We start from the raw sequence: 25,868 nt of genomic DNA, 5'->3' as shown, positions 1-25,868 counted from the left end.
CCTGTTTTCTCTCTGCGGCTCTTAAACTCCAATGTTTAAAGCAGAAAGGAGGGCTTGTGTGCAGGAATGCTCATGACCAGAGAGATTCTCATGACAGCCTCCTTCTGAGCCTTTCAGGGTGCTGAAATATGGGTTTCAGGGGCTTCTTGATAGGGAGTCAGGATTTCCCTTCTCCTGGCAGTGGATGTTGTAGGGATGTCTAGACCAGAGAGGAGGGTGGAGATGGCTGTGTGAGTCTCTGGCATGGGTGCCCTCAAGCCTGCCTCTACTCCTCCAGGTCCCCTCAGTCCATTGTGGAAGACATTCACCAAGGGAAGAGTGAGCATTATGGAGCAGAGACATTGCGAGAAATCCTTAAGCTGCTGCCAGAGTCTGAGGAGGTAAGGGCCTGGATATGTGGAGCTGGGAAAGCTGATCAACACTTAATGGGCTGCGGCATCAAAACCCACTCTGGAAAGATCCATTCTGACCTGGATCCAGAGCTCTCAAATGTGAAAGTATTAAGTGGCTCAGTCCAAAGGGACAGAGATTTAAGGGAGCTGTGGCCTTCACTAGGGAACTGGGGGAGGTTCTAACTTGCATTTCTTGCCTATAAAGGTAGGATGGAGATGCTGACATCATTTGTTTATTGAGGTGATTAAACCAGTTTTGCACCTAACATGAGCCTTGGCATATGACACTCAATACTTCTTTGGTAGCTGCTTCTGTTACCAAATCCTGGTCCTTGCCTCAGGAAACCAAGTTTATTGTACATTATAGATACTGTTTGTTTTGGTTTGGGGGCCATGCCCATGTGTTAAGGGGTTACTCCTGGCTCTGCGCCCAAGGATCTTTTCCTGCAGTTCTCAGGGGACCTAATGGGGTGCCGGGGATCAGAGCCAGAGTTGGCTGAGAGCAACCTTATCTGCTGTCCTATCTCCCCAGATACTTTTCTAATGTAAAACAACCACTTTGACATAAATTCAGGAGACATGGGCAAATGGCTAACAAATGCAGTTGTATTAACAGTCTCAAAGGTAAAATTGCTATGATGGTCCCACAATATAAAGTGATTGATTTTTTTTTTTGGACAGAACTTTTAAATGGTTAGGGATATAATAGAATGTGTGTGTGGGAAAAGTGGGTAGGACAAAGCTAGAAAAAATATTTTCTAAGTTCTCATAGTATGATGTTATTTTCTATGTTTGGTGTGGTTATCAAAGAAATTGCCTACATACCTGTGATTTTGACATCTGAGAGAAGAATCTTAGACAGAGTAGAAGGGGCTAGAGCAATGTATAGCAAATAGAGCATTTGCTTTGTATAGCTTACCTGGTTGTCCTGGTTTCTATCCCCAGCAATCCATATGATCCCCTAAATCCACCCACCAGGAGTGATCCCTGAGAGCAGAGCCAGTAATAAATAAGCCCTGAGCACCAATTGGGTGTGGTTCCAAAACAAAACCAAATAAGAAGTAGAAATTATTCTTTCTCTGCAAACTGCCCATTCCTCCTGTCCCCCACCCCTTCTGCTCAGGTTTAATTGATGCTGTGAGGCTGCTCCTTACCCATAAGGGGCTCACAGAGCCAGTTCAAAAGTCCTAGTGGGTCACTATCTAGTCCAAGTATAACTCTGGACCTGACCCCTCTCGACCTCAGCTTTTCTCTTTGTGTATTGGTGTCACTTAACTCACTGTCCTAACTCCTAGGTTAGGTAAGTGACACCAATATGCAAATAAATCCAGGAGTTAGATAAGTAACACCAATTAATTGGTGGCACTTATTTGGAAAGGGTCTTAACGAATTGAGGGAGATACACAAATCAAAATTTACCCTGGATCTCATGTAGTGAAAAGTTGTCAATCTTTTTCTTGGGAATTTAGTGGGCAGAGAGATAGTATAGGAGTTAAAGCATTTGCTTTGCACAGAGCTGACCCTGGTTTAACCCCTATATGGTTCCTGAGCATCTCCAGAAACGACTCCTGAGCACAGAGCCAGAAATAAGTCCTGAGTATTGCTTGGTATGGCCTCCCAAATAAACAAACAAACAAACAGACAACAACAACAAAAGAAAGAACATCCCAAAGCCTTGTTTAGATGGATCGTGCTTAATTTGAATTTTAGAGTTTACACCGACTGTGTGCTGTGGTTTGCTCCTGGTGGGGCTATTGGTGATGGAGAATCAAACTCCAAATACAAAGCTGTGCTCAGCTTGTTGACTTATCTTTCTAGCCCATGTGGCTCAAGTGGCAGAGCACATGACTGGCATGTGTGAGACCTTGAATTTGACCAGATAGCTCCTCATGCATGTTAAGGTGCCCTTCCTGCTCCCCTCCTATTTTATGATTTGGTTGTTCTAGAAATCAAATCCTGCTTCAACTTGTCCTTGTCCTCCCCATCCTGCTCAGTTTTCCACTGCCCACTGGACTGGTGGAGTTTTAATAGGGAATCAGATTTGGGTTTTTTTTTGGGGGGGGGTTGGGCCATACCAGGTGACTCTCAGGGGTTACTCCTGGCTATGTGCTCAGAAATTGCTCCTGACTTGGGTGACCATATGGGATGCTGGGGGATCGAACTGTGGTCCATCCTAGGTTAGTTGTGTGCAAGGCAAACACCCTATCGCTTGATAGCACTACTGCAAGCTCCTTCCCTCTCTGGACATTAGAAAGGCCTGAGGGAGGTTGTCAGCCTGCCAGGAAGAGAGGGGAGATTTCTGAGATAGTCACTTCACTTCTTTTCTAATGTAAAATTCAAAGGTGATTAAAGACGGCAAAGACCTTAGAACACTGAACAGGCCTTCTGGGAGGCAGCTTAGCTGTCAAAAACTGACTTTGGAAGATCTCAATTGAGTTTTGTGGGGGCTACAATTCAAAGGAAGAAACTTAGAGGCACCTGAGTCCTGGGGGTACTTTGGAAGTGAAAAATGGCCCCTTTCTAGCTCCTCACCCTCCTCTCCAGGACCATCCTCAATCACACCTCATTAGTGTCACCACCCTCTGCCTCCTTGTTGACATTTGTGGCTCTGGGCTTCAACTTACCAAGCCCATAAACACTCACAAACCCTGACCTTCCTGGGAGGAAATACGCTGCCAGCTCCCTCAGCACTCCAGGGTCTGTGCTGGCCAAGGAAGCTCCCTCAAGACTCAATCTTTGAAGCTGGAATGATAGCTAAGTGTGGCTGATCCAGGTTTGATTCCAGAACCCCATATGGTTCCTGGAGCCTACCAGGAGTGATACTTGAGTAAGCTCTGAGCACCACTGGGTATGTCTCCCGAACCCCCAAATAAAGACTTCATGGACAAACTGACTTAGTTCTGGAACTAAGGAGTCCATGCTCCTGTTTGAACTTGGGTATCCCGAAACCCAGGCCCAGATGTTGGAGAGCGAAGCAGAGGGAACAGGCCAAGTGAGAGCAGAGTAGGGGTGTGAAATGTGTTATAAATACAGGAGGAGTTTCTGGCACAAATTCCCCAGCACAGGTTGTAATCTCCTGTGCTCCTTTAAAGTGCAAGAAGCAACTGCTTCTTTAAGTCACTCTGAACTCTTGTTGCAGGCCCTTAGGCAGACAATGTCTTTCAGAATGGGCTGAGCTCAAAACCTGCCATGAAAACTGAAGTTAGATGCTAACTATGATGTGTGTGTGTGTGTGTGTGTGTGTGTGTGTGTGTGTGTGTGTGTGTCCCCTTAATCCACACACAAAGTTTGTCTAGTGATTCAGGTGAGGAGAGCAGAAAGGACATTTCACCCTACTCTGTCCCTCCACTGAACAACACTTAGGGTGCTTACACCTTCTCTGGAGGAAGGAAGGGCATAGTCCCCCTCCTTCCAGTACCTCTGCAGTCAGTGAGCCTGGAATCTTATCAGCTAGTTGAAAACTGTGCGGAAACAAACGCCTCTTCTCCCAGATCACAGCCAACAAGTCAGCCGGAGGTTATCCTGTGGTGGGGCTTGCTTAGCCCTTCCCAGCTGTCAACATTCATCGTCCTGCTCATGTGGGAAGTGGGGTCACGTCAGAAATAAAGGCACTTCAGAGAGCCTTTATTAACCCAGAAAGAGAGGGAGGAGACTTGAGGAGAGTACCTAGGCCCACCAACCTGAGTTCTTCCTCACTGGGTGGGAACCAGGGCTAGAAAGTAGGCCAGCTGTTCTCTCCTCTTCATCCTGTCTGTGGAAGGGTGGCTGCACCAGGGCTATGTGAGTAGAATTAGAAAAGAACTAAAAGGCCTGTCCAGGAGAACGGTAGGAGTCTTTTTGGGGGAGAGAATAGGGGAAATTGGGACTTGTGCTCAGGACTTACTTGGCTCAGGGATCACATCTGGTGGGGTCAGAGGACCAAAACTGGGACCAGGAATCGAATTGGGGTTGGCTCAGTGCAAAGCTAGTACCTTACACACCGTTTTATCTCTCTGGGTCCTGGGAATGTTGGAGTCTTTCAGAAAAAGCTGTTGGTTGTTGGGACAGACACAGGTCCAGCTGGGCCCTAATGTGAGTCCCTTGGCTTAGCTCACAAAATCAGCTCAGTGTTTGATAAAAGCTTTTTGATGATGAGAATGTAAAATAATTACAGGGTTTGCTCACCTCTTTTTACCTCTCTACCACTGTGAGGTACCATAATTCCTTTTAATGAACTTAAATCACATTATGAAATGGAATTATGACAGTACACAAATACAAGTTAAATCCATCCCCCCCCACTCAGAATCTATAACCATGTTTTCTTCATGACGTAAGTAATGGGTGAATTGGTGTCAGTCCCAGTTTAGCACGTGTTCCATCGAAGTAGCTCCCAAGTTAATCCAAGAGTGACCCACTCTCCCAGGCTCAACAGAAAGCTGTGGTCAAGGGTCCCACTCACCACCCGATGGATTTGACCTGTACCTATGACCCTGGTGGGGATGAGTCTGCCTGTTAGAGGCCTGGCTTTTAGGAATGCCTGATTGCTAGCAGAGATACTTTGAAAACATTTTAATAGCTTTCAACCCTACCTGTTGGTTGCATGGCTATTCCTTGGCTATGTCAGGCTTGATTTTCTCTTATGTATTTACTTATTGGGGTGTGTAGGCCACACCTGGTGGTACTCAGGAGGCCATATACAATGCCTGGGCTTGAACAGGAATGCACTTCATGCAAGGCAAATGCCTTACCAATTGTACCATCTCTCAGGTCCTTGTTTATTACTTGGGGGGGCAGGGCAAGACTTGACAGTACTCAGGGACTTTTCTTGGCTCCATGCTCAGGTGTCATTCCTAAATTTGCTTGGGGGACCATATGTGATACTAAAATAAAACCAGGGTTGGTCAAAGCATCCGCATACCATCACTGTGGCCATCTCTATTTTTCAAAGTACACTTGTGAAAATTTATCTATATGACAAATAACATCAATTTTATAAGACAATTTTATAGAGATTCTGGCAAATAAAAGTGGACAACAGAAGAACATAATCATGGTTGTGGTCCCTCCAAATTAGGGGGACTTTACAGCTTTATTCCTGTGTTTGTACTATGAGCTCAGAGCCTTGGGCATCAGAGACACTTAAAAACCTTTCAAGAAAAGCAAACTTGAGCCCGAGTATTGCTCAGTGATGGCAAATCACAAAGATGAAAAAGAAAAGGTGTCCTGCAGCACTTTCTGTCTTCTTGCCTGGTCTGGGGGTGGGGTGGGGAAGAGACACCTTGACCATTTCTTTCTGATGGTTTAAACAGTCCTTGCACGCTTTAATTGGAGAACCTGGTTGTGTACAATAAATACCTTCCTAAAAAGAGACTAAAAGGGACTTACCTATAGAAGGTTTTGTATTAGAACTGGCTCAGAATTAAGTTTTGTCCCAGATACTCCAAGTCAGAACCTTTTTCTACTCAAAATCTCCCCAGCCATCTCTTTCTTCTTCAGATCATCACACTCCTAGGTGAAAACTCCCAGTAGTTTATCATCATTCATCTGTGGGTAATTTTCAGCCACCTGAAAGGGGCCTGGGAGTCTCTGCTCTTTTTTTTTTTTTTTTGGTTTTGGGCCACAGCCGGTGGTGCTCAGGGGTTACTCCTGGCTGTCTGCTCAGAAATAGCTCCTGGCAGGCACGGGGGACCATATGGGACACCGGGATTCGAACCAACCACCTTTGCACCTGGATCGGCTGCTTGCAAGGCAAACGCCACTGTGCTATCTTTCCGGGCCCTCTGCTCTTTCTTCTTATGGATTTTAATATTTTTCTTCTTTTGAGTGGAGTGTTCTTCTTTCCAAGATGGCAGCTGTCAAGTTTTTCCTAGGGGCCATTTTTATTGACTTGAACATAGTCCCGTATCTTCTTTCCTGACAGGAATTCTAAGATGAGAGTTAAAATAATGTTCCCTTTGGATCCTAAGAATTTGTTTTTCTCTCTTTCATTTGTCTTTTAGATAAAGAAATTAAAATCCTTTAGCGGCGATGTGTCCAAGCTGTCCCTGGCAGACTCCTTTCTGCACTATTTAATTCAGGTGCCAAAGTAAGGATCACTGGTCTTTGTCCTCACAGGGTCGGGCTGGCATGATCAGGACAGCTGAACCTACAGGATCTCTTTGTTTTTCAGCTATTTGCTTCGGATTGAAGCCATGGTGCTAAAGAAGGAATTTTTACCTTCTTGTTCTTCTCTGTACACAGACATAACAATCCTAAGAACTGCTACAAAAGGTAAGTCCATACATAATGCTTTGTGTCATTTGGTGTTTTTGAATTTGGTAGCCATTTATTAAAAAATAAAAACTATTCATTGGAATTACAATGGGAAAGTCCCAATTTTGCTACACTCTCAAAGGAAAATGAGAATTAACTGGGATTGGCTCTCTAGGATTACATCCAATTACTTCCTTCTAGCTAATTAATTATTGAATTCACTGATGAGCCAATAAGTAAGTATATTATCCTCCTGTGAAAGGTTTCAGACAGCTCATGCTTTTGAGTAAACCTCACTGAATGTAGCTCATTCTTTGTTTTATTTTATTTTTATTTTTATTTTTGGGCCACACCCAGTGATGCTCAGGGGTTAGTTACTCTTGGCTATCCACTCAGAAATTGCTCCTGGCTTGGGGGACCATATGGGATGCCTGGGGATCAAACTTCAGTTTGTCCTAGGTTAGTGCGAGCAAGGCAGGTGCCCTATCACTTGCGCTACCACTCTGGCCCCAACGTAGCTCATTCTTGTTTCTCTCCTTGTGTCTCAAGTGTATGTGACTATGGGAAGTCTATGGTGTTTTGTAGTGACTCTCTGAGTTTCTATGTGGTGTGAGTGTATAACGAGTGTCCAATAATGCTGTGAGTGTGTGGTGTAGTGTCTCTGTGTGGTATGTCTATAGTCTATGTGTATAGTGAGTGCCATGTGTTATGTATGTGGTGAGGCATATGTAAGTGTTATGTAAAGTATGTGGGTGTATGACCTAGTGTCTCAATGTGGTATATATGTGATGTCTCTAGAGAATGTCTCTGTGTCACTTATGTGTGGAGAGTGTCTATGGTACATGTCTGGTGTGTGTACCATGAATAGCTTGTATGTGTGGTGTCTATGTGGTGGACATGTAGTAACTCTTGTGTAGTGTGTGTGTGTGTGTGTGTGTGTGTGTGTGTGTGTGTGTGTGTGTGTGTGTGTGTGTTCAGCTCATTGGGTTCCTGGCCCAAACCCATTTCTCATCTTTGGCTTTGGCCTCTGGGGCATCTAGGAGCAACTTTTCTATTTTTTTTTTTTTTTGGTTTTTGGGCCACACCCGGTAACGCTCAGGGGTTACTCCTGGCTATGCGCTCAGAAGTCGCTCCTGGCTTGGGGGACCATATGGGACGCCGGGGGATCGAACCGCGGTCCGTCTCCTAGGCTAGCGCAGGTAAGGCAGGCACCTTACCTCCAGCGCCACCGCCCGGCCCCTAGGAGCAACTTTTCCAGAAGCTCCAGAAGCTTCTTGATTCTTATCACCTGCCAATTCTTGGTGATGGTCTGTCTACCAACTTCCTGGTGTTTCTATTCTGGTGTCTTCTCCTGACCAAACATTTGCTGGCTGTTTGCCTTTGAGAGGACAAGCCACTCCTTTTTTTTTTTTTTTTTTAGTGTTTGCTTTCCCATGGGAGACCCTTCTCAACCGCTCTCTGGTCTCTTTCTCAATGGTCAAAGCCTTGCTTCCTGGCGTTGCTGAGGAGAAGACAGGCATTCCCATGTATTTACTTCTCTCACAGAGGCCAAAGTTTGGTGACCCATTCTCCACATGTTCTTTCAGGGTCAGCCCCATTTCTGCTGAGTCACTTTCTGGATTTCTATTTTATGTGGTAGGAATCATTTATTCCTATTTGCTTTTCCAGTTTGGTGCTTGAAAAGCTACTAGAAACCTGTGTAGAGCTAAAGCTTTTTTTCTTCAGCCTTTCTTAGATTATGAGTGTGAGAAAGAAGAATTTTTCTTCTTTCCACAAATTTTTTTTTTACCCTTTGATTTTTACCCTTTCTTCTCTTCCCAAGGTGATGGCAGCAACTTTGGAAGGAGGAATAATTCTGTTTAAGTAGAAATGGAAAAATATGTTTTCATATTTTACATTTGTGAGCATGGTAGAAGTGTTGCTTATCTCATTCCCCTGCAAAAACTGGCCTTCTTAGATAAGAATTTTAGGCACTAATCCAAATATAATTTTTTGAAAGCAGTAGTAGACTTAATGGCGTTCCCCATGTGATAGTCACATTTTATTATCTCTACATATTGTACTTTAAAATAAACTTTTTAGCTTTTCAAATACATGAACAGTCTTAAATATTGCTGTTTACATAGGTGTGTGTGTGCAAAGATTCTGTGTAGAAGAAGTTAGTTTGCCAATATATTATTGTGATTTAAAAGGTTCCTTGTTTCTAAGCCTTTAAGACAGTCCAAATGAAAGGTAAAGTTTGAATAAAATGTAAAGATTCTCTGGGGGACAATTTCCTAAGATGGGTGCTTTGCAAGTTATTTACATGTTCTCCCAGTTTGCTTAGTTTTTAACTCCTCATAGCTCATGGACCAAGCAAAATATTGCTTTGCTTTTTTCAAGTTCCATAAATTTCTTGGGTGTAGTTTCAATGAGTCAGTTGGGTATGTAAAAAAAAAAGAAGAAGAAATGCAGCATGTGGAGATGGCTCCAAGGGTTGGGGTAACTGGTCTGTATATGGGAGACCTGGATGTTATTCTTGATGCCATGTGGTCTCCTCTGAGCACTGCCAGGAGCATATCCTGAGCACAGAACCAGGAATAGCTCCCTGGTCTGCTGGGTATGACCCCCAAATTAAAAATAAAAAAAAAATTAATTGATGAGAATGAAAGTTCATCTTGAGTTTCAATTGGACTTTTGTGTTTTCCACTGCTTGAAAATGCTGTGTTGAGTGGTTCCGTGAGAGCTATGGCTATTCAGCACCTGAAACTCAGTGGCCACCACAGGCACCAAGCAGAATGGCCCATGTGACCTTTCTCCCCAACGTCAACAGCAGAGGCCAGAGCTGACCCCCACACTACAGCTGTCTTTGAGCCTGCCTGCCGTAGGCTTTTCTTTGACACTGTGCTGTGTTCTTGCCCACAGAGCTGATGTCTTGTGAGGAGCTGCATTCAATATTACACTTGGTGCTACAGGCAGGCAATATTATGAATGCTGTAAGTAATTGTTCAAAATGTAAGAAAAAAAAAGGTTTTATTTGCAACTTTTCTCAAGGTATACACTGATGTATTTATTTATTTTTCTCTTAATTTGCTTTTCTTAGGGAGGATATGCTGGCAACGCTGTAGGATTTAAACTGTCTTCTTTGCTCAAACTGGCGGACACTAAAGCCAACAAACCCGGCATGAACCTTTTGCACTTTGTCGCCCAGGTTTGTGGCAGGGGTACATGTCGACAGAGATTGGGGGCTGGGGTAGCCCCCTTGGAGGTGGGAATGAGCAGCATCAGAGAGAGCTCCAGGGATGACTGGCAGGTCTAAGAAAATTGGCAGAAACATAACATTATTTGCAAATTCCTGAGTTGAGCTGCCCAGGGGTTAGAGGATTGATGGGAAGCCAAGGAGCTGGGGAGGCTGATTCCAGAGGCTTTAGGTCCTAAAGTGAGGGGATTTGTGGTTCATGCTTGGCAAAGGGGAGTCAGCTGAAGTCCAGGGCAGCAGTAGGACCAGCTAGGTTGGTTTTGCTTTGAGGACTAGAAGGCCAGGTGGAGGATAGTCTGGAGGATAAGTTAGAGGGGTTCCTCCAGGTAGCTTTGGGCTTAAACTGTTTGGGGATCACAGAAGAGGACAAGGAGAATCCCTGGGCTCATACATGCTACACAGGGACTCACATCAGGTCAGTTGCATGCAGAGTGAAGCCATGATAAAGAATCACCCCTGTTTCTGTTCTCCAAGAACCAGGGTATGCCCTGCTATTATAACATGTGTTTATCTCAAGGAGGAGCAGGACAAATGTGGGCGACTGGGGCCTGTTCTTTATTGGAGCTTCTCTATGCAAGTGACTTAAGCCTGTAACGCTCCATTTCCTGTTTAAAAAGTGACAAACAGGGAAGGAGCAATAGTTTAGTGGGTAATCCTGCAAAGCACTAGTCTTGCACAGAGCTGATCCGGTTCAATTCCTGGCACCCTATATGTTTCCCAGAGCATCCACAGGAGTGAATCCTGAGTGCAAAGCCAGAAGTAACCCCTGAATATTGCCAGGTGTGGGACAAAAAGAAAGAAAGAAAACAAAACAAAATAAAGAAGGAAGAAAGGGAGAGAGAGCACTGGAGAGATGGGAGGTATAGCCCTTGCCTTCCATTTGGTGACAACCCTAGTTCTATCCTTGCCACCACATATGGTCCCTGGGCACTGCTGGGTGTGGTCTCAAACTCCCCAAAATAAAGAAACAAAAATTAGTAACAACCTTGTTTCCCAACATTCCAGATGCCTCCAAGCACAAGGTTTCTTATTAGGTTCATAGAAAGACTTTCCTACACCCTAAGATCTGCTTCTGGGATCCTAATGACCGTTAAAACCCCTAGTACCTTTCCTTTTATGTCCCACTGATGAAGGTTTTTATTTTCCTCATCTAACTGGAGAGGTGCTACTACCCCAGAACTTGGTCACTGAGAGGTTGAAGATAGCGCACAGGGTGCTCAGGTTAGCTGCTGTCACCTGGGATGTGCCTATTGTTGGTAGAAGACTTGGTTTCCAAAGGTGGTTTCAGTTCAGGACCTTTCAGCCGTCAAATGCCTTCCTTGTCCACATGACATTCAGAATAGTGCCCCTGCCAGCCCTTTGTGTCTTTTATTTTCTTTTGGATCCCCTCCCTCTTCTCTTCACAGCTGTTAATGTTGCTGTGATAGTGACTGGGAGGCTCCCCACTGGCTCCCAACCTTGGGACTTGCACCTCTCAGCTGTGGGGTCACACACTTGACCATTATGCTCACCAAGGTCTGAGTTTTGCAGTCGGGGTGCTTGCACATGTCTGGCTGCTAGAAATCCCTTGCAGCGCTGAGGAATCACAGACAGCAGAGCTGCTGGGCTGAACCAGCAAAGCGGTCAGGATTCTGCTCAGTACACAGGGACCATCTGCTTGCAACACAGGCTTGCCAAACTCCTACATTTTTCCTCCAGGCTCTATTTTATTTTCTTTTCAGAGTTTTGGTGGCAGTTGGGCCACACCCAGACTATGCAGAGCTTATTCCTCTCCTAAGATCACTGCTGACAGTGCTCAGAGTTTACTTCTGGTTCTGTGCTTAGAGATCACTCCTTGCAGAACTCAGGAGACCATATGCAGTGCCAGGGATCAAACTGGGGTCATCCATATGCAAGGCAAGCACCTTAACTCCAGTACTATCTCTCTGGCCCCCATTTTTGGGTGGATAATTGGGGACAATACCTAGCAGTGCTCCAGACTTGCTCCAGGCTTACTCCAGGTTCTGTGTTCTGGGGTTACTCTTGGAAAGGCTCAAGGAACCTTATGTGGTGCTGGGATCGAACCCAGATGGGCCACATACAACAAGGCAAGTCCCCGTACTGTCTCCGCCTTACTTTTTAATTTCTTCCTCCATCTTTTGTTATGCTTGTTCTTAGCACCAGGTGCCATACTGTAAAGCCAGGATCAGAGTTAGTGACATGGGCACTTTTGAGCCTACAGTGCGTGGCCTGAGACACACCATGCATGTGGCCTCCCACTGAGCCACTTTCCTAAGGCCCTTCCTGGCAGTCCCTGATGCTCTGAGCAGTCCTCTAGACTGGTAGCTGCTCCTTCCCTCTGCCTTCTCATACCCCCTCTGAACAGGAGAAGAAGCCGAGCAGCCCACGGCTTGTGCACTTTCTGATTAAACTCAGTTTGCGAACTGGTCGAACAACCCAACGCAAGGTATCTCGGTTATTTGAAGACAGCCCCACAGGTATGGGTGGTATTTAAGCAGAATATGCGGGTTCTCTTAGCAACAATAGGTCCTGCTAAGCTGGTTCCCTCCTCCCATTGAGTTATTCTGTATTTTATGTCAGGATCAGTTGCTCTGGGAAGTGAAATATACCTTGAGAGTAAAGGATTTCTGGTAAAAGGGACTAAAAATATTAGAGTTCATGTGTCAAGGAATGGCATTGAATCTAGCAGGAGTGGGAAAATGAACATGGATGATAAGGTTTTTTTTTAGAATTCGAGAAACTGATTGTCTTCCAATGGGGAGAAAAATTTCTGTTTGTTTTGTTTTATATTTTTCTAGGAAGCCCAGAAGAAAGATGCTGCTCTTCTAAACTTTTCTGAAAACTTACGTCACGTCCAGGAGGCTGCAAGGTATTTGGGGGGTCCTAAGAGCGAGTGTGAGAAGGGTAGTGTTTGGAGATCTGTGCAGCCACCAGCAAACTGAGTCACACCTTCTAGATTCAAGTCAAAACTTTGACTAGTTTTTCCTTCCTGAACTTTCAGAACTTCCTTTCATTTCCGTACAGAGAAGGGTGTGTGTATGTATGTGTGTGTGTTAAAAAAATTAATCCTCATTTTCATTCTTTATATGTTTTTTGAAGTGAAATAATTTTTTAAGTAATTTATTTAGATAAATGTGAGTGGAGAAAGCAGGAAAAAGCTGTGTGTCCTCTAAGAGAGAACACGGTCTTCTTCAGAGTGAGTCGAAAGCTGAGAGTACACTTCTCAGGTTGAGATGCAGGCCAATTTTTAGGGTGGGGAATAAGCCTAATCCTTATTTTTAATCTAAAAGGACTGATTGCAGTCTGAGTTAATGAATATCATCAGTGTAAAAAATACAGATGGATTAAGAGCTTCTAATCCCTCCACACCCAACAGATAGAGCTCAAACAGGGCAGCCAGCTCCCTGGGAGTTGGTATCTCTCAGGCTCTCCAAGCCATACATCACTGTTTCCTGGTAGAACCTCACATGGTACATTTATTTTCTATTGCATTACGCCTTGGAGCCTGGCCAAGGGCTGCAAAAGGATTTTGTTTTAAATTAGTCACTCAACTTCACAGAGAAAGTATCTACCAAACATAGAGCTCTTGTTACATGCCTTGAGTCTGTTTCAAATCCTAATATAGATATGTATTTTGTTGTAGAGATGGCCTCTTACGGGTGCTGTGTTGTTCTGTTTCCTTTCATTTGTGATCTTTTTTTTTTTATTTTTATTTTTATTTTTATTTTGGGGGCCTTCCCAGTGGTGCTTAGGGCCCCAGGAGTCACTCCAGGTGATATTCATCCTGGCCTTGAGTGCCCGGTGGCTCAGTACGAGGGCCTGGCCACTGGCCAAGCAATGCTATTTGAGCCAGTGCATCTGTGCAGAGGTGGTTCAATGAGGTAGTGGTACTGGGGAGCACCAGAAAGGCACCAGATCAAACTTGGGGCCTCATTCATGCAAGACATGAACTCCCTTCAAGCCATCTTTCCAGCACCTATTTTGAGTTTTCTTTGGATATTTATCTGTGTCCAGTGGTAAAGGGCAGTAACCTGACCTGATTTGTAGATTTCCATGGTGTAGATACCAGCCTGGCTGGTTTCCAGCTCTCAGTGTTACCAAATGCAGCAGGTTGGGAAAGAGATACCCCAAGCTGGCTACAGGCCCTGCACCCCTCTCGTATCAACCCAGTTCACATTCAAGGCTTACGTTTTGAGTAACGACACCCATTTAGGGCAGCCATGAGCCATATGTATAAACACATGAATCATCGCTTTTCACACCGAGCTCTGTCATTGGCTTACTGCTCCTGACGGTGGAATCTAACCACAGATTACAGGTCTTTTCCAGGACGAGTTTATCAGTCCCAAGGTAGAAACAGTTTCTAGATCATGTTTACAGATAGCCAGATTATGGCCCCCAGAGAAGGAGCCTCTTTCAAGATACAGACTGCTTGAGCTGTGACTTACTGAATGAAAATTTGACTGGGAATAGTTTCCCTCTGACTAACAGAAATGTCTGCAGAAGATGAGTAGAAAGAGTCAGGGCACTGACACAGACACTTCTTGTCAGATTTCATTGGGGAATTTGCTCTGTATTAGAAAATTGGAAAAATAAGAAAATTGGAAGGAAAAAAAAGAAAGTTGGGGGACAAGATATTCAGTAAGCTTTGGGTATGTGTCTGCTACACTCTAGGAATGACTCCTGGCAGTGTTTGAGGGACCATATGTGGTATCAAGGATTGAGTTGGGTCTACACCTACAAAACAAGTGCCTAACCCCTCTTTCGTACCCCTGTAAGTTTGGCTGAATTGAAAGAAAAGGCACTTGGAAGAACAAACAGGTACCCTGACAGGTGCCAGTTGCAGTGAAAATGATTGCACAGTGGAACTGTTGGAATGGAAAATTAGAGTGGCCCTGGGAGCTGAGCGTGTCCTCATTTACAAATCTGTGGCTAAATTCCACTGGGTTTAGCTTGCCTCTTTGCTTTACCAGGTGACGGTCACATCCCCCGAACCCCTCCACCCCTGCTGAGAATCTCTGAAGGCTATGCCCCGGGCCTGCAGTGCATTCTCTATGCAGGCCACTGCTCTGCTTAGCTGACTGTGGTGTCTGCTCAGTGTCTCTGCATCCCCTCATGTCAGGCTTGTCAGCCCAGGCTGCCTGGCTTTCCTTAACTCAGAGCTTTTGAATTTCTCTTCAAATTTCCCAAGGAAACATTCTACTGGCTGTTGTCTTATGGTGGTTGTTCTATTAGGGAACCTATGTGTCAATGCTTGGCCTGATGGTGCTGGCCTGTGGGGTGCTCTGGTGTGACAGTGTGGCACTGGGTGACCACCAGGACCACACCCAGCAAGGCAGGGTTGAAATTTGGGGATATTGTACATGTGAAGCCTGTTTTCCACTCTTTGAACCATCACTCTGGCCTCTGGCCCTTAGTTCTTGTTGTTATTGTTGTTGAGCCACATTCTACAATACTGAGGGGTTACTCATGGCTCTGGACTCAGGAATCACTCCTGGAGGTGCTCAGGAGACTATCTGGGATGCCTAGGATCAAAACTAGGCGGATCTCATGCAAGGCAAACTCCCTACCTGCACTGCTTTTGCTCAAGCTCATAGCTCTTAGTTGTTAGCATCAAGATTCTCCAATAGTTGTTGAAACAGCTTTACAGGTCTCGTGGTTCAGCTTAGCCTATCCGCAAGAACAAAGCCTCAGCCAGTTTCCCATCTTTTAAATTTGGGGACCACACACAGTGGTGCTCAGGGACAGCTCCCAGCTTGGTGTTCAGGGGACTATGGTGGTGACGGGGGTGGAACCCTGTATGTAAAGCCTATTGATGTATAGGCTTTTGTGGCCAAGTGTGTGTTTAGGAAGGTTGACCAGTGCACAAGCACTGGGACCTCCCCCACTCCAGGGTAGCCTCAGAGCCCTTGGAGGGTTCCTGTGTGAGGCTGGAATGGCCGGAGCTCATGAGTGACTATGCAGCCCCACCGCCCACCCACTCGTCCCTTTCTTCTTGCAGATTATCTCTGGATAACACAGAGGCTGAACTGCACTCACTGTTCGACAGGACAAAATCTCTGAGGGAAAACATCCAGCGTGACAGCGAACTTTGTCAGCAGATGGAAGATTTTCTCCAGGTCAGTGAGGATACTGGCCAGCCTGTGGGGCTTTTTTCAAGCCACAACCACAGCCGTGTGTGTGTGTGTGTGTGTGTGTGTGTGTGTGTGTGTGTGTGTGTGTGTGTGTGTGTGTGTTCATGTGCATCCTAAATCGGCCATGGGAGCCACACTGGTCATTCTTTATGGGGCTGCCAGGGCTGGGACTTGAGGTGTCTGTGGTTTCCCTGCGTTTTTCCTGCATGCTATCAGCTGGTGCCCCATTGCAGTGAATTGCAGTGAGTATCTCAGGTTGGGGCATCCCCCCGCCCCCACACACACTGTTGGGGACTTCCTGTGTCCCAGCCTGGCAGGATGAACAAAGCTCTGTGGAAACCAGACAGACACCCGAGCCTACATGGATCCTTATTCATAACTACCCGAGCTGTGTCTTGGTGCATCTCCTAAGATGAGAGACACAAACATAGGGTGGCTGTGCCTAGCTCCTGCCCCCCATACATTAGCCCTATCAGGCGGGTCAGAAACAGCTCTGAATGATAGCAGAAAACAGCGGAGGGGAGCTGCTGGCGACAGCTCACCATGACTCATTATCATAGCTGACAGCACCCCTTCATCCATTGCCTGTTCAGACTCCCATGGAGATGTCCACGCAGTGTCCATAGTGGGAGATGGACCAGATTCTGGGGGTGGAGTGAGCAGGATTGGACCTTGTGTAGATGATCCCCACGCTTGGCTTGTTATCAGGCTCTATCAACTCGTAAGTGCTGGATTTCCTTTGGCTCTGCTCTATTTTTCTTTTTTAATAATAGGTGTTCGTGTACTTGCTTCCAAATATAGCCCAACTCTCATTGGAAGTGCTCAGAACCCCCTCAGAGTGAGACAGCCCAGAAGACACCCCCATAAAAACAGTCCTAGTAAGGAAACTTTCAGCTGAGGCTGAGCCAGATCCAGGCCAGGAGCAGCCTGTCACGCGCCTGGATTAGAATCCGGGGCGTCGCATCCCCCACATCTTACATTCAGAGCCAAAACCTAATGCTGAACAGTAGCACTGTGAGGCAGATGATGAAAAGCAGCCTGTCTCAGTTGTGCTTTGGTTTAAAACTTTGAACCCTAAACCCTTCTTTCTGATATATTTTCAAGCATAAATTTTCTTATTATTTTGAGGTATTTTTGTTCATTTTATTGGCAGTACCAGATATTCAGTCCAGAGCCTCACACATGCAATGTCATATTTTGGTCTATTAATAAGTTGCCCCTGGCAACTACTTTTTTTTTTTTTTTTTTGGTTTTGGAACCACACCCAGCAGTGCTCAGGGGTTAATCCTAGCGCTGAACTCAGGAATTGTTCCTGCCAGTCTCAGGGGACCAAATGGGATGCCAGGAATTGAACCTGGGTTGGCTGCATGCTAGGCAAGCATCCTACCTTCTGTGTTATTATTCTGAACCACTATGCAGCTACTTTTATTTTCATTTACTTGGGATTTGTGTGTGGGACCACAATCAGCAGTATTTGGGGCTAACACTTGGCTCTGTGTTTAGGTGGGACCACATAGTACTAAAGATCTTCATGGGCCTCTAGCATGCACTCTGGCTTCCTAGATTTATCTTTTTCAAGTTGAATCTCTCTTTTCCCCCTTTACCACTTTTGTGTACATTTGATAGCTGCACTGGTAGCAAAGGATTGAATCCTAGGCCTCATTCATAGAGGGCTCCTCCCTACAGGGAACCAGGACTCCTCCCTCTAGGGGTATTGGAGGTACCTCCCAGCAGTAAGCTGTTAAGGACTGGTGGTTCAATGCTCAAGCCCATTTGTGCTATATGCCACCAATGCAGTGCTCAGGGGGCCTCTGAGGCTCTACCCATCAGTGCTCTGGGGATTATGGAGTGCCAGGCATGTACATACAAGGCACACACCCCTAACCACTGAGATTTTTCACCAGCCCTGGGACATAATGATTTTGTTTTAAGGGTATTTAGGTGAGGCTTTGAAGGGTCTGAATGTTGGTCTGAGAACTTCAGGTTTGGGGGTCTAACTCTAGGGGTGCTATTGAAGGGTTCTGAGCTGAACAGTGACAGGAGTGCAGCTTACAGAACCATGTTTAGATTGAGCTCTTAGGTTTGAGAAACAGCATCCTTTGCTTGGCAACCCTAATCTGACCCAGGCAAATGGGAAATAGAAGAGAATCTGCTCCCCCACTGCTGAGGTTAGTCGGTTTTTGGAGTTCTCAGCTCATGGCTCTGGTGTTGTGGGAGAATGAGAAGTTATGAGGATAAGACTAACTCGAAGCGAATCACTTGGAGTGGGGCTGTTTTTCAGGTTCCTTTCCCTGTTCAAAGTATTTCCTTTCCTGTTGGTGCCAGCTGAGCGCCGACACATCTCTTCCTGGTATCTCTCAGCCCTACAGATCCAGTGATGAGACATCCGAGGTGGAGCTCTGGCCCATGTAGATTCTTGTCAGGTGCCTGTTTTCCTGCTGTGGGGCTGCTCTTGGCTGGGATCCATCCCCCAATGGATGAATGACAGGCAAAGATTTATCCTTTCATTAATACCCTTCTCTCCATAAAGAAAAACACAGCGTGAAGGCACACGCAGCCTCGGGCTCCTGACTCACAGCCTTACTTTCTCTGGCATCTGGTTTGCTAAATAGTTTTGCATTTTGACTTTCTGAGTATTTGGTCTCAGGAAAGGGGGAGAGTGTAGGAGAGATTGGGAAGGGCCCATCTTAAGGAATTAAGTAGGGTGTGGTTTATATGTTTTGGAATTGGGGCCACACCTAGTGGTGCTCAAGACTGACTCCTGGCTCTGTGCTCAGGGCTTACTTCTGTGGGGCTCAGGAGACCCTATAGGGTGCTGGGGACTGAACTCTAGCTGGCCACAAGCAAGGCAAATGCCTTAATTTCTTTCTATCTTTGTGGCCAGCCAGATTTTGCCTTTATGTTTCATGGCTCTCCCTGGCTCTTCCAGCCACTCCTTCGAGCAGGGCAAGCTACCCCACTGCACAAGGACATTTCTCACAGGCCAGCTGCTGGGAAAGCCTGAGAGATGGGTTCCTTCACACAGGAATCTGCTGCATTTGTCTCAGGGAGAAGACAAACCAGGGGATTGGCTGTTTGGTTTTGGGGGTCCCAGCTCCATGAGCTCTGACCTGGCTCCCCACTCTTTCACTTCACTTCTGCTCATGACTGAATGCCACAGAGTGGGACTAGCAGAGGAGAGGCATCTATGTGCACTGAAAGGGTTGGGAGCTCTTGGGAGAAACAACCCCCCCCCTTCCCATTCTGCTTGTTGGCTGAGCCAGAACCTACTTCTCCAAGGCCATAGAGTTCTAGAAGATTTGATGACTATTCAAGATTTGGTGAGGAAGGGCTCATGTGGAATTGTCACTCATCCTACCACCATGCCCCATCAAAATTTAAATAATTTCTTTAATTTAAAATGTAGTTATAGGGGCCAGAACTGTGCTGCAGCGGTAAGGCATTTGCTTTGCATGTGGCTGACCTAGGATGGACTATGGTTCAATCCCTCAGCATCCCATATGGTCCCCAGGCCAGGAGCGAGTTCTGAGCACATAGCCAGGAGTAACTCCTGAGTGTCACAGGGTGTGGCCCAAAAACATAAATAAATAAATAAATAAATAAATAAATAAATAAATAAGGGCCGGAGCCATGGCCCGGTAAGTGGTAAGATGTCTTGCCTTGCCCACGCTAGCCTAGGACAGACCGCAGTTGAACCCCCGGTGTCCCATATAGTCCCCCAAGCCAGGAGCGATTTCTGAGTGCATAGCCAGGAGTAACACCTGAGAGTCATCGGGTGTGGCCCAAAAAAATCAAACAAAAAAAAATAAATAAAATTACACATATTTTTCAAAAAAAAATAATAAAATAAAACATATTTATAAATATGAAGTTTTGAGGGGACAGATAGTATGAAGGTTTAGGAGCTTGCCTTGCATGCAGGCACCCCATGTGACCTCCCAAGCCGCATCAGGAATGATCCCCAGACAGAGGCAGGAGTGAGCCCTGAGCACCTCCAGGTGTGACCCAACAGCCCCACAATATTTAAGACCTTATTAAAATAGGAATGCTTTATCCATCCCAAACCAACTAAATTGTACAGGTGGGCTCCCACAGTGGGGGGTAGGCCCAGTACCCAGTGGGCTTGGATGAGCCCCATGGATAGGCAAGTGTGGCTGGAGTCTTCACTAGGCTCAGGGCTTCGAGCCCTGATGGGTGTGGAGCACTGGTGGGACTAAGTCTAAAAGCCTCTCCTAGGATGACTGACCATGTCAGCCCTTGGCCAGTCTCGCTTCTAAGAGAGGGGGGAATTGGTGGTGGGACCATGGAACAGGGGATAAGTCACTTGCCTTGCACATGGCTGACCCTCATTCGAATCCTTGATACTGCTTAGGATTCCTGGATCCCTACCAGAAGTCACTCCTGAGCTCAGAAACAAAACAAAACCCAAGTAGACCAGTAGTAGTTCACACCACAAGCTTCTCTGTCCCACCAAAGTAGGTGTTCAGCTCCTGAGTGGCTTTTGGCAGGTTCTGCTCTCCAGGCTCCCACAGGAGCCCCTTTACTACCTCAAGATTGTCTGGGGGTTGTTTCCTTTCAGCTCTGAATATATGCAACCTGCCTCTCTACCCCCCCCCACACACACACATGCTTTCCTTTCCTTATCAGCCCCTGTGGCTCAGCCTGCCTCTCTCTCCCACAGTTCGCCACCGAGAAGCTGAGAGAGCTAGAACAGTGGCAGCTGGAGCTGCAGCGTGAGGCCCACACTCTCATCGACTTCTTCTGCGAGGACAAGGAGACAGTGAAGCTGGACGAGTGTCTGCAGATTTTTCACGACTTCTGCCTCCGATTCAACAAAGCCGTGAAGGTATGATCAGTGCTCTCCTCCTTCTTCCTTCAGGCCCAGCCCTCCCTTCTTTCCTTCATCCCTCTAGGACTGTCTGGCCCAGGCGTTCTGCCCTGAGCTGGTTGGGGTATTAGGAAGGGAGCTTGATGCCTTCTCAGCTGCATCACTTCCAGGCTTTGCAAGCATGTGTGACAGCAGCAGGGCAGTGGACCATTTCCGGTCCACTCCAAAGACTCCCAGAGACCCCAGAGGCCCTTCTTGTTGTCCCTCATCCCCGAGGATTTCCTCTTCCAAGGATCACAGTTCCTCTGCTCTAGCTTTGAGCCCCAGAACCATTGCTGGGGCCATTTGTACCCAGGAAACCTCCACTCCCTCCCCCCCCTCCCATCAGTGCAGCAGCTAGAAAAGTCTCTGGATTTGGCTTCACACCCATAACTCACCCAATCATTAAAGAACAAAGAGCAGGGGAGCAGAGCCAGAGAGACAGTCTAGGAGGGGTTAGGGGTTAGGTCACATCATGTGACTGACCAAGGCTCAGCCTGAGCCTGGTGTCCCTCTTGTCCCCAGCACCACGGTGACTCTATGGTCCCAGCAGGTCCCCTTTTACTGAGCCACCAGACAATTGGCTGAGTATCAGTGGGACTGGCCCTGGGGCCCCTTTGCACCACAGAGGAAATCTGGACCCCACTCCCCACCCCCACCCCACAAACAGCAACAAACCATGCACACATCACCAGGGCGGTGATGAGCTACACACATCAGCACGTTCCCTCCCTGTGCTGTATGATTAATCATGTATTGATTGATTCTTATTGTTGTGGGGGCCACACCCAATAGTGCTGGGGTGAGGGATGGTCAGAATCGAACCCACTGCTGAGACACCTACTCTCCCTGCACCCTGCTGCTTCAGAGGCAGGATTTTCCGCAGCCTGTTTCTGAGGGGGATTGCAAGATTTCTCTGGGTCTCCTGGGAGGCCCCCAGAGCCTGGAGTGCTTCCCCCTCCTCTCTCAGCAGCGGGAGGAACAGGCCAGGCCAGGCCACATTCCGGCTGCTGCGTCCAAGCACTGAGCTCAGCCAGGGGAGTGGAGGCGGTGGCGCAGGCCCAGTTGGCTTCCTGAGGCTGTCGCTCCCGCCAGAAGTTCCTGCACGCTCAGGCCACCTGGGTGATGGGCTCAGCTCAGCTGTGCCAGAGCCTAGAAGAGGCCCCTGCACTCAGCCAGGCAGCCCTAAAATGAAGTGGCCTTGGAGACCTAAGGACATTGGGGGGAGGGGAGCCAGTGTTGCAGGATGAGCCAGGACTCCCCAGCCAAGACAGAGCTTCCCAGAACCTTGGAAGGAGAGGGGGCATGGGGAAAAAGTTCCCACGGTACACAGTGCTCTTACTGGACATCACTGGCTCGAGATACAGTTAGGGCTCAGCCTAGTGTGCCCTGGACCCAGACTTGTTCTCAGCACCACATGATCCTCCCAGCATTGCTGGGTGGCAGCCCTGTGGCCATCAGGGACTGAGAGCCTGAGCAGCATCACATCAGGGGCCCCTGTGCTGAATGGATGGCAGAGAATTGCTGGTGGGGCCCCTGGTCCTCCTGAGCACTGCTTGGGAGTCCCCAATAAAGGAAGGATATAGCTAGGCAACAAATAAGGAAGCTTCATGAGTGTGAGTATGTGAGTGTGTGAGTGACTGTGTGCATCTCTGTATGTTTCCGCTTTTCCTGTTAGCTTCTAGAGTCCATCCATCTCTGCATTATGAAACAGTACTGCTCCCCCCAAATCCTTTCCAACTTACAGGCTAGTTTGGGTTTGAAGGTTTCATTTTGGGCCTGTGGGGCCTCACCATCCGCATTGAGGGGACAGACTTGCCTGGAAGCTGAAAGTTGGGCCCCAGATCCTAAGACTATCTTAGAGCAACGGTGGGGTAGCGCTCAGGAGTTACTCCTGGCTCTAAGGTCAGAAATTGCTCCTGGCAGGCTTGGGGGACCATATAGGATGCCGGGATTTGAACCACCGATCTTCTGCATGAGAGGCAAACGGCTTACCTCCATGCTATTTCTCTGGCCCCAAACATACACACACTTACACTCTCACAGCAGCTCAGCCCAGCTTCTCCTGCAGCATCTCTCTTGGCCTTAGTATGCCCCCAAATCTCCGTGCCCTTCCTTCTCATGAACCTCTGTGTCACACTCTTTCCCGCAGGACAACCATGAATGGCAGATGCAGGAGCGGCGGCGACAGCAGCGGCTGCAGGAGCTGGAGCAGAAGCGGCGGTCCTGGGCAGCCGGAGAGCTGGGGGGCTTCGGCCGAAGCAGCAGCGAGAATGACGTGGAGCTGCTGACTAAGCGGGGCTCCGACGACCTGCCCCCCTTTCTGCACCCCAGGCCCATCAGCCCTTCCTACCGGCCTCCCAACACTCGCCGCTCCCGTCTCTCCCTGGGCATGTCAGCTGACCGGGAGCTGCTGACCTTTCTGGAGGGCACCACGGGCAGCCCCGAGGAGCTCAAGTTCAATAGCCTGCCCCGCAGCAGCCAGCCTCGGCCCACCGTGGCCTGGATGGAGCCCGCAGCGGCCAGCACCCCGGACCCCAGGGGCGCACAGGAACATCAGGAGGAAGCCCCCCACCCGTCGGCGGCCTGGCGGAGTCACCCCCCAGCCAAGACCCTCAGTGAAGCCACCTGGACCTTCCCCCAGGCCCGAGGAGGCGGGGGCAGCGTCCTGAAGAAGCGCAACAGCGAGCCAGTTGGCCTGGGCCCTGTCCGGTCCCCACCCCTGTCCCCGCTGACTGTGGGGGTCGAGGAGCACGAGCTGGTGACTGGACTGGCTCAGTTTGATCTGCAGAGTCCCAGATCTGCAGAGGAAACAGCCCAGATGACCCCGAGTCACTCCAACCCCAAGGAGTCCCCGGGGCTGTCAGCCACCACTGACAGTTTGAGGCATGGGGACCCGGGGAGTCAGCCCAGTCCGGCTTTGGAAGAAGGCGCGGGCTCCCCGGAGGAGGAGCCGAGCTGCCCTGCGTTGCCCTCTGCTTGCAGCAGTGACCCAGAGAATAAAGACCCGGGTCGGCTCTTCTACATCTCCGACGCCACCGACTGCTCCCTGACGCTGGACTGTTCCGAAGGCACGGACAGCCGGCCGGCGGGAGAAGCGGACCGAGGAGGCGACGAAGGCCAAGGGGATGCGTCTGTGTCCTCGGGGGCCGGAGAGCCCGCAGGGTCCCCTCTTTCCATCCCCACGGGGGCCTCCTCGACTCCCGGCTCCAGAAAAAGCGAGCCGATCGCCAAAGGAGGCCTTGGCAGGGACAGACCGGCCAAAGGGAGGGGCGACGTGCCGGCAGCCGCGCTCAAGAGAAACTCTCTCAAGGAGGCGCCCCCGGGAGCCCCGAAGGCCGGGAGCGCGCGGCGTGGCCAGGCGGCGGCCACCAGGCCCGCGCGGCCCCCCAGCGCCGGGGTGCGGACTTTGACGGCGTCGGAGAACGAGAACATGCGCAAGGTCGTGCCCATCTCGCGCTCCAGCAGGGGCTCGGGGGGCTGGAAGCGGCCCTCTCGGGACACCCCCGGGACCGCCGAGCCAGCCTGGGCGCGCCGCAGCTCCGTGAAGGGCACCTCGGACACGTCGCCCCGCAGGGCCTCGACGGGCGGGACTGCCGAGGAGCCCCGGCTCCCACGGGCCAGCGGCTCCATGAGCGGGAGGCCGGGCAGGGAGCCGACGCTGCAGGCCCGCGGCTCGGTCCGCAAGCCCAGCGCCAAGCCCCTGCGCAACCTGCCCCGCCAGAAACCCGACGAGAATAAGATCTGCCGCTCTGACTCCCGGGACCCCGAGAACCCTGAAGAGGAGCCCAAGCCGCCGCCGCCGCCCACACCCAGCGCCCCCCGCGTGCCCGCCCCGGTGCCCAGCTTTGCCCGGAACACAGTGGCCTCGTCTTCGCGGTGCATGAGAACCGACGCGGCGCCAGTGGCCAGAGCCCCTGGTCTCATGCGGACGGTGTCGCAGCGGCAGCTGAGAGTGAAGGGGGGCCCCGAAGACGCGCCCTCCAAGGACAGCAGCACCCTGCGGCGCGCTAGCAGTGCCCGGACCCCCAAGAAGTGCTCTGAGTCTACGGTGGAGGGACCCGGATCCACCCCTGAGGCGGCCCTGAAGGGCAAAGGGGCGGCCGAGAGGGGTTCGGTCAGACTCAGAGACCCCCAACACCGGACCACGCTGGGGAAGATTCTCAATCCCCTTCGGAAGTAACAGGGAGGAGAAATGCTGCCTTTTATTTAGCCTTTTGGGAGATTCAACTAGTTGGGGACAGTTGTGAGCTGCAAGAGGCCATCACCGACAGGTGTGTGTGCCCCATGGCCTGTCCCTCAGTGGCACCTTTGCAGGCCCAGATCACAGGTTCAAGCCACTGTCAGCACCCCAAGTTGGAAGTTGGGAAGTTTGATGAGGACAGTGAAGGCCGACACCCCATGAAAGACTCAGCCCTGAATGGTTTTTTTTGTTGGTTTTTTTTTAGGTGATGAGTCCGCGATCATGGCCTGTTTTTAGAAACCAAAGACTAATGTTTTGATATAAAAATAAAATGTTCCCATCGGTTCCTTTTGCAAAGTGAAATGCATTCTAGGAAAAACAAATAAGGGAGAAGCGAAGCCCTCCTTTTTGGGGAGCTCCATCTGCTCCCTGTTCTTGGCCCCCTTCAACACCCACACCCACCCCTACCCCCGCCTCCTGGATGCCTCTGTGTCCTCAATGGCTGGTCAGCAGCTGCCGCTTGCACACTTGCTGCCTTTGCTCATTGGTGCCAGCCGGCCTTGGGGGCAGAAGTGAGTGAGCTGGAGCAGAAGGACGGTTAGACAGAAAGAGGGTGCCCAAGTGTTTAATGGGGCCAGGAGCAAGCCTCAGCTTCCCTTAGCGGCCCATGTTTGGTCTCCCTTGAAGCGTCAACCTCCAGCCCACCTTTGTCTTTGTCTTTTGTGCTTCTGTTGTCCGACTTCTGAGCACCAATATCTGTTTCCTCTTTCCGCCACCCTTCTTTCCAGTATGGCTTGGAGCCAGGTGTTTGTCTCTTTCT

The 25,868-nt window shown here is 48.9% G+C and overlaps 1 protein-coding gene across 1 annotated transcript in view; it reads left to right on the top strand.

The window, feature by feature from the left end:
- FHDC1 (FH2 domain containing 1) overlaps nucleotides 1-25,642 on the top strand; it is a 32,500-nt gene extending 6,858 nt beyond the window's left edge. Inside the window, exons 3-11 of the mRNA XM_049769636.1 lie at nucleotides 278-380; nucleotides 6,374-6,459; nucleotides 6,544-6,644; nucleotides 9,531-9,601; nucleotides 9,709-9,816; nucleotides 12,663-12,733; nucleotides 15,866-15,983; nucleotides 20,680-20,844; nucleotides 23,018-25,642. Coding sequence (XP_049625593.1) covers nucleotides 278-380; nucleotides 6,374-6,459; nucleotides 6,544-6,644; nucleotides 9,531-9,601; nucleotides 9,709-9,816; nucleotides 12,663-12,733; nucleotides 15,866-15,983; nucleotides 20,680-20,844; nucleotides 23,018-25,048 — 2,854 coding nt within the window. The 3' untranslated portion in view covers nucleotides 25,049-25,642. The remainder of the gene's footprint in view (nucleotides 1-277; nucleotides 381-6,373; nucleotides 6,460-6,543; nucleotides 6,645-9,530; nucleotides 9,602-9,708; nucleotides 9,817-12,662; nucleotides 12,734-15,865; nucleotides 15,984-20,679; nucleotides 20,845-23,017) is intronic.
- Nucleotides 25,643-25,868: the final 226 nt, after the last annotated feature.

Source organism: Suncus etruscus, chromosome 3 (genome assembly GCF_024139225.1).
Source record: "Suncus etruscus isolate mSunEtr1 chromosome 3, mSunEtr1.pri.cur, whole genome shotgun sequence".
Classification (NCBI taxonomy): Eukaryota; Metazoa; Chordata; class Mammalia; order Eulipotyphla; family Soricidae; genus Suncus; species Suncus etruscus.
The sequence above is the reverse complement of the archived record's forward strand: the minus strand, read 5'-3'. Positions and strand labels throughout refer to the sequence as shown.